This window comes from Octodon degus, unplaced genomic scaffold (assembly GCF_000260255.1).
Source record: "Octodon degus isolate 3935 unplaced genomic scaffold, OctDeg1.0 scaffold00178, whole genome shotgun sequence".
NCBI classification, from domain to species: domain Eukaryota; kingdom Metazoa; phylum Chordata; class Mammalia; order Rodentia; family Octodontidae; genus Octodon; species Octodon degus.
Window position 1 is genome coordinate 902220 of NW_004524754.1, and position 12473 is coordinate 914692.

Sequence of the window (12473 nt, forward strand, 5' to 3'; positions counted from 1 at the left end):
CCTTTATCAGACCAGCTCTGTGAGAGGCACTATCTATTGATCTATCTATCCATCTATCTATCTAGTGCTGGCGATGGAAGCCAAAGCCTAGTGCTTGGTAGGTAAGGGCTCTGCCCCTGAGTTATACCTTAGGCCTCTCTGTTTTTAGATGGGAAGCCTGAGGTTCTCCCAGCTTCTTTACAGGACACACTGGTTAGTCTGACCCTTAAACTTTATTCTAATGATCCTGCTTCTTCCAGAGCTCTCTCTGGGGGTCCACTCCTCCCCAACTCAAGGCTTTCCTGTAATGAGTCCCTCCTTTTGTGAGTCCAGTTCCCAGACCCCCATGATGTCAGAAGCTGCTGGATGGGCCGGACTGAAGTCAGCCCCCAGGACCAGTTACCCCATTACTCATGACTCAGACCTACTGACCTACCAGTGGGGAGAGGGGTGGCTGGGAATCACAGAGGGAAGACCAAGAAAGCCAGGAGTGGGCTTGGGGCTGGAGGTCAGTTGTGGATTAATGGGAGAAGGGACAAGGAGCTCTGGTTCCAAGTCACAACGCCTTAGGACCTTGCTCTGCTAAGTCTCTCTGCTTTTCTCACAGCCTTAGCCTATGAAAGATGAGTTTGGGCTGAGTATAGGGTGGTCGCTGAGTGAATGTTGTGCCTGTATTGTAGAATTCCCTTGGGAGAAAAGTTGCTCAAACAGAGAAGCCACAGATGCCCATAGAGGCCTGGCTTCAAGAGACAGAGAGAAAAATGGCTGGGTGTCTCTCACAGAGGGACGGACTGGGAACTAGAAATTGGGGCTTCTCTGGTGGCTCTGCCTGCCAACATGCTGGGTGTCTCTGGGCCTCTCTAAAGCCAGAGGGTTATAGTAAAGTAACTGTAGGGTCAGTTCCCACGAAGGCACCTGAATACTTGCGGAAAGGGTGCTAGGGTATTCTGGCAACAACTGCAGAGATATCCACATACTCAAGGTGCCTTCACAGGTGTGGTCTCACTGATCTTCGGCATCGCTTTCCCCATGTAGGTGGGCAGACACTTGTTCCCCCACTTAATAAATGAGGCTGGAGAGGATTACCTGATGTTCCAAGATTGGTGGCAGTCTCAGGATGCCATCCAGGAACCAGCATGTGCCAGATAGAGCCAGAGGAAGGGGCTGAAGATCAAGATCCCAGTCAGGGCAGAAAACTAGATATGGGCTTAGGCTGAGGATGGGTGGGTGGACTGCGTGGAGAATGCTTAGGTACAGGAAGGACGGCTAAGGGACACTGAGTCCTGCTCTTACCCGTGTGACAGCCACTCCTCTGTACCAGTAAATCCTCCAGAAACCCAGATGAGAGAGTCTATTTTCATTCCACAAATGGAAAAATGGGCTCAGAGAGGTGGGACTGTATGTTTGAGCTCACCCAGCTAAAAAATGGACAATTCCGAACGGGAACACAGTAAATTTGACTCCAGAACTCTAGATGTTCAAATCGCTCTCCATTCAGGAAAGGCCAGGGTCGGGGTGATTGGGGAAGGGCTCCCGCCCCCTGGTGTTCAGAGGAGCGGTGGGATTTGGGCGTTGGAGGCGCAGGGCCCCGGAGCTGGGGCGCAGCCGAACGGCTGCACAAAGCCTTGAAGGCCTCCGCCCCTCCCCCTCCGCCTCCCTCCTCCTCCTCCAGCCTCCTTTAGCCTCCTCCCAGCTCTTCCTGTCTGTGCTCTTGCAACACCGCCCGCGCTGCTCTCCCTTCCCTCCCACTCTCTCTCGCCTTAGTTTTCTCGGAGTTCTCAGACATGGGCTCCAGTTCTGGCCTTCGGGGTTTGAGGACCTTGGGTTAGGGCGGTGACCTCCACCCGGGTCTCAACGCTGCTTGCCCCTTCGGGCCCACCCGAGGCCCGTGGCTCCCGGGACCTTCTGGGCAGACTTTGGACACCACTGCCACCGCAGCTGTCCCGAGCCCCAATGGGGGAGTGAGAGGCCCTGCTGGCCGGATATGGGCCTCCCCACTGAGTCCGGCCTGCTGCTGCCACTGGTGAGAGGGGAGAGGGAGACTGGCTGGGGGAGCCCTTCCCAGGAAGGGGAGACGTCCCGCTTTGGCCTGCTGTTGCTGCCACCCTTGGGCCTGCCAGGCCGAAACTTGGGCCCTGGCAGGCAGCTTTCCCGGTCACCCAGCCCAGAAGGCAGCCTCCCTGAGCGGTCTGAAGAGGAGAAAGTGAAAGCTCTGGCCCCTGACAGCCGAGGAAGTTTGTCCAGGCCTGGCCAGGCCTCGTGTGGGACCCTGGCGCAGTGATAGGCCTGTGTGGGGTAGGGGTGTGGATGGCAGGGGAAGGAGAGGAGCCTGAGAAGCAGGAGACCACCCGTGCTGAGCGTGTAGACCACCCGTTCTGGCCCTTGGGTTGGGCTGGCCCAGGAGTGTGCTGGCTGTGGGGACCTGTGGAATCTGCCTGGGCAATGCTGTCACAGATCGTGACTTGTGAAATGGGGAATCCAAGTCCAGGAAGGGGACAAGCTGGTGGGGTGGGTTTGGGGTGCTGTGTGATGGGGTATCTGGGAGTGGAATGGGAATTAGGGCAGGGCAGCCAGTTGAACAGGACCTTGGCCACAGGAGAGTTGCTTTTCTACCCCAGGCCCTGGTTTCCATATAGGTTGCCTCTGTTGAACTAATTATGCTGCCTAGGTTACTGCCAACTCCTCTACCTGGTCAGTATCCCAGAGCTGCCCTCTCCGCACCCCAAACCTAAACAACAATCTCTTGGTTTCTTACTCCATAGTTCAATTTGGGGAAGTTGGTAGCAAGTTGTTTTCGTCACTGGAAAATGTCCCTTTCTCTGACCTCAGCTTGTTTTAATGTGCTTTGACATTCCTCATGTCCTGGAATCATGCTCAAATACCCAGAGCCCTCATCCATCCAGTCAGGTGGACTTGCTGCCTGTATGGGCAGCCTCTCCCGGGATGCTGCCCATCTCTGGGCCAGGAACAATGGCTGCCATGCTTTCTTCTCAGCGTCTTACATCTGTCCTGCCCACCAACCCTTCCTTCCCTATCTGTCCTGAGAGCCTTTTGAGCTTCTTTCTATCCAGCCTCCTCCCTCTGCTCTAGTCCTACATTTCTAGACTCCCATAGAGCACCTGCCTCTACAGTGGTCTTGCTCTGTCCTCTGCCCTCCTGTCCCCCAGGCCTACCTGTTGTCCCCTTCCAGAAACTTCCTTCTCTTCCCCAACTGTTCAGCTTCCAGATCCTCTTAATTCTGTTCTCTTTAGTTGTAGATCACCTGACTCCTTCACATTATAGCTGCACGAATGGAGCAAGGTTCTGTGACTCCTTCATGCCTTAATTTATCTCTAAAATGGGCATAGTGGTTACTACCTCCTAGTGTGAGTTTTAAGATTAAATAGATGAATACATCTGATGTATGTATTTAGTTCATTAAGTGCCTGTTTTGCTAAACTCTTTCAAGTGCTGGAATTATAGTGGTGATTGAAACCTGTTTTCTAGTTTAGGGTCTAGTAGGAGGATAGGATAAAGCTGGGAGAAGACATGCAGCAAATGCGTTGCTTTTGTAGCAATATCCTTAGGAGTGTTTGTTGCACTTATTCTCTGGGAAATTTAGAGTAAATGAAGGTACCTGGTGGGGACTGCTAGAGCCAGGTGGGGCTGTCATCCTATGACAGATGCCAACTGGAGCCAGGGGGACAGGGGACAGGTGAGGTCTGCAGAGGACTTAGTGGTATTTCACCATTCAACAATGTGAGCATGGTGTGAAGAGGGGGTGTGTGAGTGGGAGGTGCTGGGGGCCAAGGGGACGGTGAAGATAGGACTGAATGTGGCAAAGTAAGCTGAGTTTGTGTTCGATCCAAGACGGCTTACAGTGAAAGGCATTTCAAGAACACTTGGAGAAGAGACTGCTGATGGCTCGTGAGGTGCCGTTCCTCAGCATGAGAGGCCAGACAGGGGAGGGGACCGGTCGTCCAGCTGCCTTGTTTTGCACAGTGGATCTCGGCCCAGGAGCTGGCTCAGATGCCCTTCATTCTCTGTGGGTCAGGGCACTCCTGCACAGGCTCAGGGCTTACAGTGGAGCTCTTCAAAGCATGAGCAGGGCATTGCCCACCTCGCCATCCCCAGCATCCAGGTGGGGCTGGCCTGGCTAGGGACTGTGACCCTGAACCATTTGTTGAGTAAACAAAAGAACAAGGAATTGGTCTGATGGGTGAGGGGGGGGAAGCCCCCTAGAAAAGTGGGTTTGGAGCTAACATCTGAAATCACTAGGTGACTGGGTGGCTAGAAAGGAAGGAGGAAGAAGAGTTGGGAGACTGGTTTGGGGCATAGTAGAGGAATGGAGATTGGGGATTTTGTTGAGGAGTGGTGGGCACAGGAGCTGAACACCTTAGCTGGGGTGACCATTGTGAAGGCCAGTAAGGATTGAGGATGGGAACATTGCAGTGAGTGGGCAAGAGTGTTCTTAAGTATGGATTCAGGTGGAAGAATTCTTTCCTTTCCTTTCCCTGCCCTTATTCTCTTCCTTTTCCCTCCCACCCTCCTTCCTTCTCTCCTTCTTTCCCTCCTTCCTTTGTTATTCCCCAAGCCCACTCTGTGCCCGGACTGTGTCATACAGTAGGGAGGACTCTCGGGTGCACACACTGGGGAAAACAACACCCCATGGAGATGTTTTTGAAGCCAGGCCTGAAGGTGGAAGGAGGATTCCCATTCCACCGTGCGCAAGCTGCAACATGATTGCAGATGAGAAACTATGTAGGGTGCTGGGGGAGGCGCCTGTAATCCCAGCTACTTGGAAGATGAGGCCGGAGAACAGTTTGGGCCCAGGTGTTTAAGACCTGCATGGGCACCATCGTTAGACCCTATCTCAAAACAGAAAAATGAAAGTGTATGGAATGGGGTAGGAAAAAGGGAGACAGTTGCAGTAATACACAATCCAGGTATGAGGCAACCAAGGGACAGATATCACACAAGAGGACAGAGATCACACCAGGACTGGCAAGATGGACTGACAGCAGGGCCAGGGCCAAGGCCATGAGCTGTGGGAAAGGTCTTGATGTGGATGCCAGGAAATTAGAGGTGTGACCTCTGTCTACACAAGGAGAGGAATGAATTCATTTCTGGGCCCGCTAAGTGTTGAGGACTAACCCAGTGGAAGTGCAGGTCCAGCTTCCTGGAGCACGGGGTCTCAACCTTTCTCTTCCTCTGTACTGGTGGAATGGCTGCGCTCACTTGCCTGTGGTCTCAGGAGAGGGCATGTGCCCTGTGCGGAGGAGGGGCATGGTTGGAAACTTCGGAGATAAATGTATTCCTATGGGGGTTGCTGCCTCTCACCTCCCCCTGAAGGCATCCCTGGCCTCACCTAGACATCAGATCATAAACTCAACTTTGTGTGTCCTTCCCATTCTGCAGGCCTGGCTTTCAGTAGGCAAGACAGTAAGATTGGGTCTGACCAATGCATTCTCTGATGTCTGATCTCCCAGGGCTTGTGGTCTGTCAGGGAGATCTTATCTACTTATCTGAAATAACCATATTATGATAAAAACCCAAAGTAGACACACGTTATTCAACACCAGTGCAGTGTATTCGATGAGCTCTGGTGGAGGAGCCATGAGCCACTGGTGGAGGGGCTCATGGGCAGGAGGGGGACTTGAGCAGGGCCCTTGGAGTAGTGACTGCTGTTTTGGGCTCCCCCAAGGTTGTGATGTGCAATGGAACAAACACGTTTTAATTTAAAGAACTCAGTGCTGCGGGGGAAGGGCACAGCAAGTGGGTCTCTGAAGGAGGTGGCTGGGTCGGGGTTAGACCACAGGGTCCATCTCAGCTTGTCTGCCCCACTGTGCAGACCCTACACAGGAAGTCACACTTTAGCTTAAAGCCTCCCTAGGCGGAAGTTGTAGGGGAGTTGGAGAGGTGCTGGGCCACCCCCTCAGCTTTCTGCATAGACACCCCCTGCTTCCTGCCCCTTGCTTAGCACCAGATGAGAGAAGCCCTCAAGTTGGGGTTGGCCCTCGGCACTCACTCCTGCTTTTTGCTCTTGACCACAGCACGGGACTGCTGAGGACAGGATTCTGGTGCTGACAAACAGTGCTTACTGGTGGGGAGCCTGCGGACCTTGGCAATGTGGGGGTCAGAGAAGGCTGGCCAGGGAGCCCTGTTGTGGGCAGTGAGGGTCTGGAGGAGTACTAGTCCGACTCTTGCCTGCTCCCTTATTCCTGGAAATAGATGTCCAGACTCTATATTTTTCCTGTGCAATCAGTTGGCTGTGGGGCCTTAGAACTGGCCCTAATTCCTAAGGATTGTCCTTGGACCCAGGGAAGCCCCCAAACCTGATGCAACTCCCCAGACCCAAGCAGGCTGTGGGAATGTGGTGAACCCAGGGAGGGAGGGCAGCCTAGCTCTGCTTCCTGCTGGAACTGGGGAGTGTCATGGGTTGGTTTGAGAGACCAGGGATTGGGAATGGATTTATCTGCTGAAGAAGGAACAGGGAGGGGCCAAGTCCAAAGGAAGGATGCAGAGGGCGGGCAGAACTGAGCAGATCTGAGCGATCCTCAGAGGGGCAGCTCCTGACCTGATGAGGAAGCCAGGGGTCGAGGGAGACTTCCCTCTGGGATGGAGCAGGAGAGGGAGGCATTTCCCGAAATCTGTGGGCAAAGTGGGACAGGGGTCCATTGCTGGACTCCTTTGAGGGGGAAGGGATGGAAAGGGGCTCTCTGAGTGGGGACAGGAGGGAGAGGGGTCAGATGGGGTCTCACTTGCTGGCTGGGCCCCCACTTGCTGGCTGGGCCCTTTCTTCTGCTGACTCACGACCTTTGAGGAGCAGGGGAAGCTGCTAGTTCCCTCTCCTCTCCTCTAGATCCCCTCCCTCTGGCTTGAGTCACCGGGGGCGGAGCTGCTGGGAAAAGGTTTTCCCTTTCCCGGATCTGATTTAACCCCCAAAGTTCTGGAGGAGCAAAGGAGTGTGTGGCTTGGGACAAGCCCTTGCCAACTCCCTCTTGGGAGGCTCCCCCTCACCTCCAAGGCTGCCCTGACTGGAGCGCCAGCTCTTCTCCTGACCTGGGTCTGCCTGTTGGCTTTGCCCTCAGTGCCCTGGTGGCATTCCAAATGCTAATGATCTTAGGTGTGCCAAGCTCTTCTTCGGGGAAAGGAACCACTCATTTAAGATTGGGAAGCTTTTCCCATAACCAGCCTTTCCTGTTGCCCTGGAAGACATTGTCCTGTGTGGAGGGGCCACCCTTGCTGCAGGGGCTGCTGGTGGGCTTTTGTGAGTGGCAAGTGGCATTCCAGGTTTGTGGCAGAGGCCTGGGCTTCCGGACCCCTGCAGCTGCTGCGGCTCCCAGCAAATGGCAGGGTGTGACGAACCTGCCATTTTGGAAACTGGATCCCTCTCCTGGGCTGGGGTTTCTGTGATCAGATAAGTCTGTTGCTCCCCAGTGCTTGACATTCTTGGTGGACACCTCTATCTTTACATGAAATGACTCATACAAGAGAGGAAAACTAAGCAAGATCCAGGGAGAAGCAGGATCCAGCCAAGAGAGATCAAAGAGCCAAGTCTGAAAGTGGGAGCTAAATACTGACTCCTAGCTTTTGTTTTCTTGAAACTGAAGCCAGGGCTGGTGAGATGGCTCAGTGGTCTAAAGCACCTACTTAGAACAAGCTTAACAAAGCAGAGGGACCACGGTTCAATCCCCCAGCACCACATGCCAGCCAACCCCGCCCCCTGGTGGGCTGAGCTGGCCACACACACATACACACATACACACACACAAATAAATAAATAAATAAATTTAAAAAAAAAAAGAAAAAGAAACTGAAGCCAGAGGGCCAGGGAGATGGCTCAGTGGAATAAGCGCTTCCCTGGCTAGCACAAGGGTCTGAGTTCAATCCCTGGTTCTGCCAAAAAAAAAAAGAAACTGAAGCAAGAACTGGAAGGCCCTTCAGCTGCCGAGGTTTGGCTCAAGGCTGTACAGCCTGCCTCCCAGAGTGTTTCTGTGCAAAGGGTACCAGACTTCCTAGCACACACTCAGCTCCTGAGCCATTGGCCCACCTCTGGCCTGCCTGTGTTCTTTCTGGGGCTCCCAAACTTTGTCTGCCCCTCCCCCATGCCCGACCCCCTCAGTCTTTGCTCTGACTCCCATTCCATTTGGGTTTGCCATAAATGTATAAAGAAATTCCTCAGAAGTGGTGGCCAGGGAGACACCACTTCCACCCCCATTTGACTTTTTAAAAGTACTTTCTAGTGTAGAACATAATGCAAGAGAGTTTACAGAATCTAACAGTTCACCACTGTGAATGGTCATTACACACATGCCCTGGAAACCCTATACCAGCTAGAGAAATGCCCTCTGCCATCTTTGGGGATGCCTCTCAGGAGAAAGGGCCATCATTGAAGTAAACTGCTGACCTTGGACTGGGAGTGCATCTCACAATTAAGTGTGTGTTTGGCATGCACCAGACCCCTGGTTCCGTCCTCAGTACCGTGAGCAACAAGCACAACTAAGTGTTCCTTGAATGTCTGTTCTGCATCCAGCACTGGGCTGCAGTGGGCAGTGTCAGGGTGCAACAAGGCTGGGCCTCGGGCCCACTACCCTTGGGTTGAAGTACCAAGAATTAGCACATAGGACTATTAGAAGCTAAGCAGTGTAAGTTAAGGAAGAAGCTGGAGTGGGGCTGGGAGGTGTTGGGTTGCTGCCACCCAGCGCCCCACGCCTGCCTCCTAATGGGCTTCTCTTTCCTTTGATTCCCCCCAGGTGCTCCTGGCTCTGTTGGTGGGGATATACTCATCAGGTGTCATTGGCCTGGTCCCTCCCTCTGGGGATCGGGAGAAGAGGGATAATTTGTGTCCCCAGGGAAAATACAACCACCCTAAAAATAATTCCATCTGCTGCACCAAGTGCCACAAAGGTAGGAGAAAGTGGTAACATGAGTTCCCCCAGCTGTGGGGCTTGGAGTTTTCCTTTGCATTCTGGGATTTAGGTCCCTATCCCTGAGCTTCTCCCCCATCATCACTGGGACTTTCTCCCTCCTTCCTTCACCTTGGGACTTGAGGGAAGTGGCCCTGGCTGGTTTCCCCAGCACAAGGCTCTTTGCTTGGGTTCTCCACAGCAGCCTAACCCCGACACCCTACTGTTCACAGGCACCTACTTGTTCGAAGACTGTCTGGGCCCTGGCCTAGACACAGACTGCAGGGAGTGTGGAAATGGCACCTTCACCTCCTCTGAGAACTACCACCGGGAGTGCTTAGGCTGTTCCCAATGTCGGGAAGGTCAGTCTCTGGGCAGCGCTAGGCTCTGGGGGTAGGCATGGTCCTGGCCTGGCACCATGGCTGCAGAGGCTCCCAGGTGCTCTGGGGGATCTGCAAATTGGTGCTAGTGCTGCAGGCAGGATGTGTGTGCATCGGTTTAAGTATGACTCACAGGGACAGATGCATGCTGAGGGATGTCAAGATACAGGAGTCTGCAGCGGTGGTACAAGCTACTTGGAGACTGATGCAGGAGGACTGTGACCTCCAGGCCAGCATGGGAAGATGAGGGACTCAGTGAGGCCCTATCTCAAAATAAAAACTACAAAGGGCTGGGGTGTGGCTCAGTGGTGGGGCGCTCTGGGCTCAACTCCCAGTACTGCAGGGAAAAGAGAAGTAGAGTTAATATGGAAAAGCACTGAAGGACTCACACCTACTTTCTTCTCACTAGAACTGTCCCAGATAGAGCTTAGTCCTTGCACAGTGGACCGGGACACTGTATGTGGCTGCAGGCAGAACCAGTTCCAGGACTATTTTGGTGAAAGACATTTCCGGTGCACGGACTGCAGCCTCTGCCTCAATGGCACTGTGGCTATCCCTTGTGAGTATGCAGACCCACGCCCACGCCCCCCCACCTAGGCCATCCCATCTCCGGGAAGGAAGGGCTCCACCTTTTGCACCTTTCCCTCTCCTTCCTCTAGGCTCCCATGGCCTGTGGGTCTGAGGAGCAGCCCATCTGGCCACCCCAACCTGCCCCTTTACCCTCCTCTGGCCCTGGGGTGCAGGGTGTATGTGCTTAGTGTGTGGCACTTCTACCCATAGGTCAGAAGAGACAGAACACAGTGTGCACCTGCCACACAGGCTTCTTTCCAAAAGGGAGCAAGTGTGTTTCCTGCAGCAAGTGAGTATCCGCCAGCTGCTGGCGTGGGACTGGGACATGGGGTGCCCTGAGGAGCAGAGGTGACACCTGAGAGCTAGTGGCAAGGCAAAGGAGATCCCCAGAGTGCTCAGACTCTCACCAGCCGGCTGTGTAGTGGTGGCCCAAGGCTGTAATCCCAGCACCCTGGGAAGCTGAGGCAGGAAGATTGCAAATTGGAGCCTAGCCCGAGCAAATTAGTGACTTAGCAAGACGTCTTGAAATGAAAAAGGACAAGTTGTGAAGGCCCTGGGCTTAATCTGTAGTACTGAAAGATTAAAAAAAAAAAAAAAAAAAAAAGTCCCCCCCACAAATTTTTTTTTTAATGATGCTAGTCCTTTCCTTCCCTTTTCCCCACAACATGGTCCTCAAGTTTTTTTGCTCCTAATGCCTTCAGGGCAGGTTTGGCTGGCTTGAGTTGTGGGGATCGAACCACAGCAACCTGAGCCTGACCGCTTTGTTGAAGCAGCCACTTAAAGTGCTGAGCTAAGGGGCAGGCCCCCTGTCCTCAAGTTTTGAAAAGCATTTGGGGGTAGAAGTTCATCCCTAAGATTAAGAACGTTTCCACCTCAGGCTTTTGGACCCTTGGTCAGTGAGTTCTACTAATGTTTATAGACTTGGAGTTATATGCTTTCATGGCTGTGAAGTCAGACTGGGCCTTACAATTGGTGATATATCCCGGCTTAGTTGGCAGTGCTGTGCACGTGTGTGTGTGTGTGTGTGTGTGTGTGTGTGTGTGGTATGCAAACAGCGGTGGTGCTCATCACTGTGCCTCACTGCAGTGTGCTCCCCCAAGCCCTTGAGTAGGCCTCCACACAGCCTGTTCTTCCATATTCACACAGAAGAAATGCAGAAGGTTCTCAGAGGTGAGCTGACCTGTGTCTGAACCCGACACTAGCTGCTTACTGGTTGTGTGACTTTAGGCAAGTTATTAAGCTCTCTGAGCCTTAACTTTCCTTACATACAAAGTAGTGACACTCGGGGTATAGCTCAGTGGTAGGGCATTTGCCTAGCCTGTGTGAAGGCCTGGGCTGGATTCCCCAGCACTGTGAAAAGTGTCTGACACAGGTCTGTTATCTACGCTTTCCACTAAGTTTCATGTCTTCTTGAAAGAGCTCTGATATTCATCCCACCTGGTTTCACCATGAGCTTGTGAGATGGCAGAAGCACCCCTCTCTGCTTTTGGATTCTGGGGAGGACTTCCCTGCAATTATCACACTGTTCACCCCCACAGGGGAAGATGTGCTGCTCCACAGAGGGCTTTCACATGCATAGTAGACCCCACCCCCAAGTCAGACACTATAACTAGCTGTAGCATTTGAGAAAAAAACCCTTTAACATCTTGTGTTAGCCTTCAGCTACTTTGATAAAACTGGGGTAATTAATCTATAAGGAGGAAAAGATTGATTTAGGTTCACCATTTTTGAGGGTTCAGTCCATGGTTGCTTAACTATTTTTCTGGGGCTCTGGTGAGGCAGCACATCATGGTGGGAGTGCAGGGTGGGACCAAACTGCTCACCTTATGGTGGGTGGGAAGCAAAGATAAAAGAAGAGGCCAGGGTCCTGACATCCCAGAGCGCATACCCCAGGTCACCGAACTTCCTCTCATAAGGCTGCACCTCTCAGAAGTTTCACCACCTCCTAATAGCACCACAGGCTGGGAACCAAGCCTCTAACACATGGGCCCTTGGAGGATATTCCAGGTCTAAACCATAGCACCCCTCTGTGCCACAATCTCATCTGCAAAGCAAGGATAAGTAGCAACTCAAAAACAGTTACCATTTCCTGAGCAGTTAGTATTTCAAGCATAATTATCTTAGTCCTCAAGGCTGAGGTGGGCTTGATCCATAGGACGTAGGCTTAGAGGTGAAATGGCTCACTTAAATCAGACTGTTAGCCATCGAATGGGCTGGAACTTATAGTGTGACCCTGACTTCTTTTTGGTTTTATGGTTGTGTTGGGGATTGATTTGAGGACCTTGTGAGTGCTAGGCTATCACTCTACCTAAGCTATACCTCCAGCCCAGTGATCTGGATTGCTTTTAACTGTTTTCAACACAGCTTTTAAAAAATCCCTTCTACGCTGGGCATGGTTGTGTGTACCTATAATGCCAGCACTAGGGAGACTGAGGCAGGGGGATTGCTGTGAATTTAACGCCAGCCTGGGCTATATAGTGAGTTCAAGGTCAGACTGAGCCACATAGTGAGACCTTGGGTCACTATGAGACAAACACAAAAGATTCCTTTAATTCTAAAACTATGACTCTGATTATGCTTATTCTTTTGCATTCATCCTCAAGATATGTCAAATTCCATAAGATTAAGAGATAGCAAAACTATTTTATTTATTATT

The 12473-nt window shown here is 52.4% G+C and overlaps 1 protein-coding gene across 1 annotated transcript in view; it reads left to right on the forward strand.

Annotated features, from left to right (window-relative positions):
• Window positions 1-1675: 1675 nt before the first annotated feature.
• The window catches only part of Tnfrsf1a (TNF receptor superfamily member 1A), a 13231-nt gene continuing 2433 nt past the window's right edge, over window positions 1676-12473 (forward strand). The window contains exons 1-5 of the mRNA XM_004643589.2: window positions 1676-2002; window positions 8715-8868; window positions 9101-9229; window positions 9657-9806; window positions 10028-10106. Coding sequence (XP_004643646.1) covers window positions 1964-2002; window positions 8715-8868; window positions 9101-9229; window positions 9657-9806; window positions 10028-10106 — 551 coding nt within the window. The 5' untranslated portion in view covers window positions 1676-1963. The remainder of the gene's footprint in view (window positions 2003-8714; window positions 8869-9100; window positions 9230-9656; window positions 9807-10027; window positions 10107-12473) is intronic.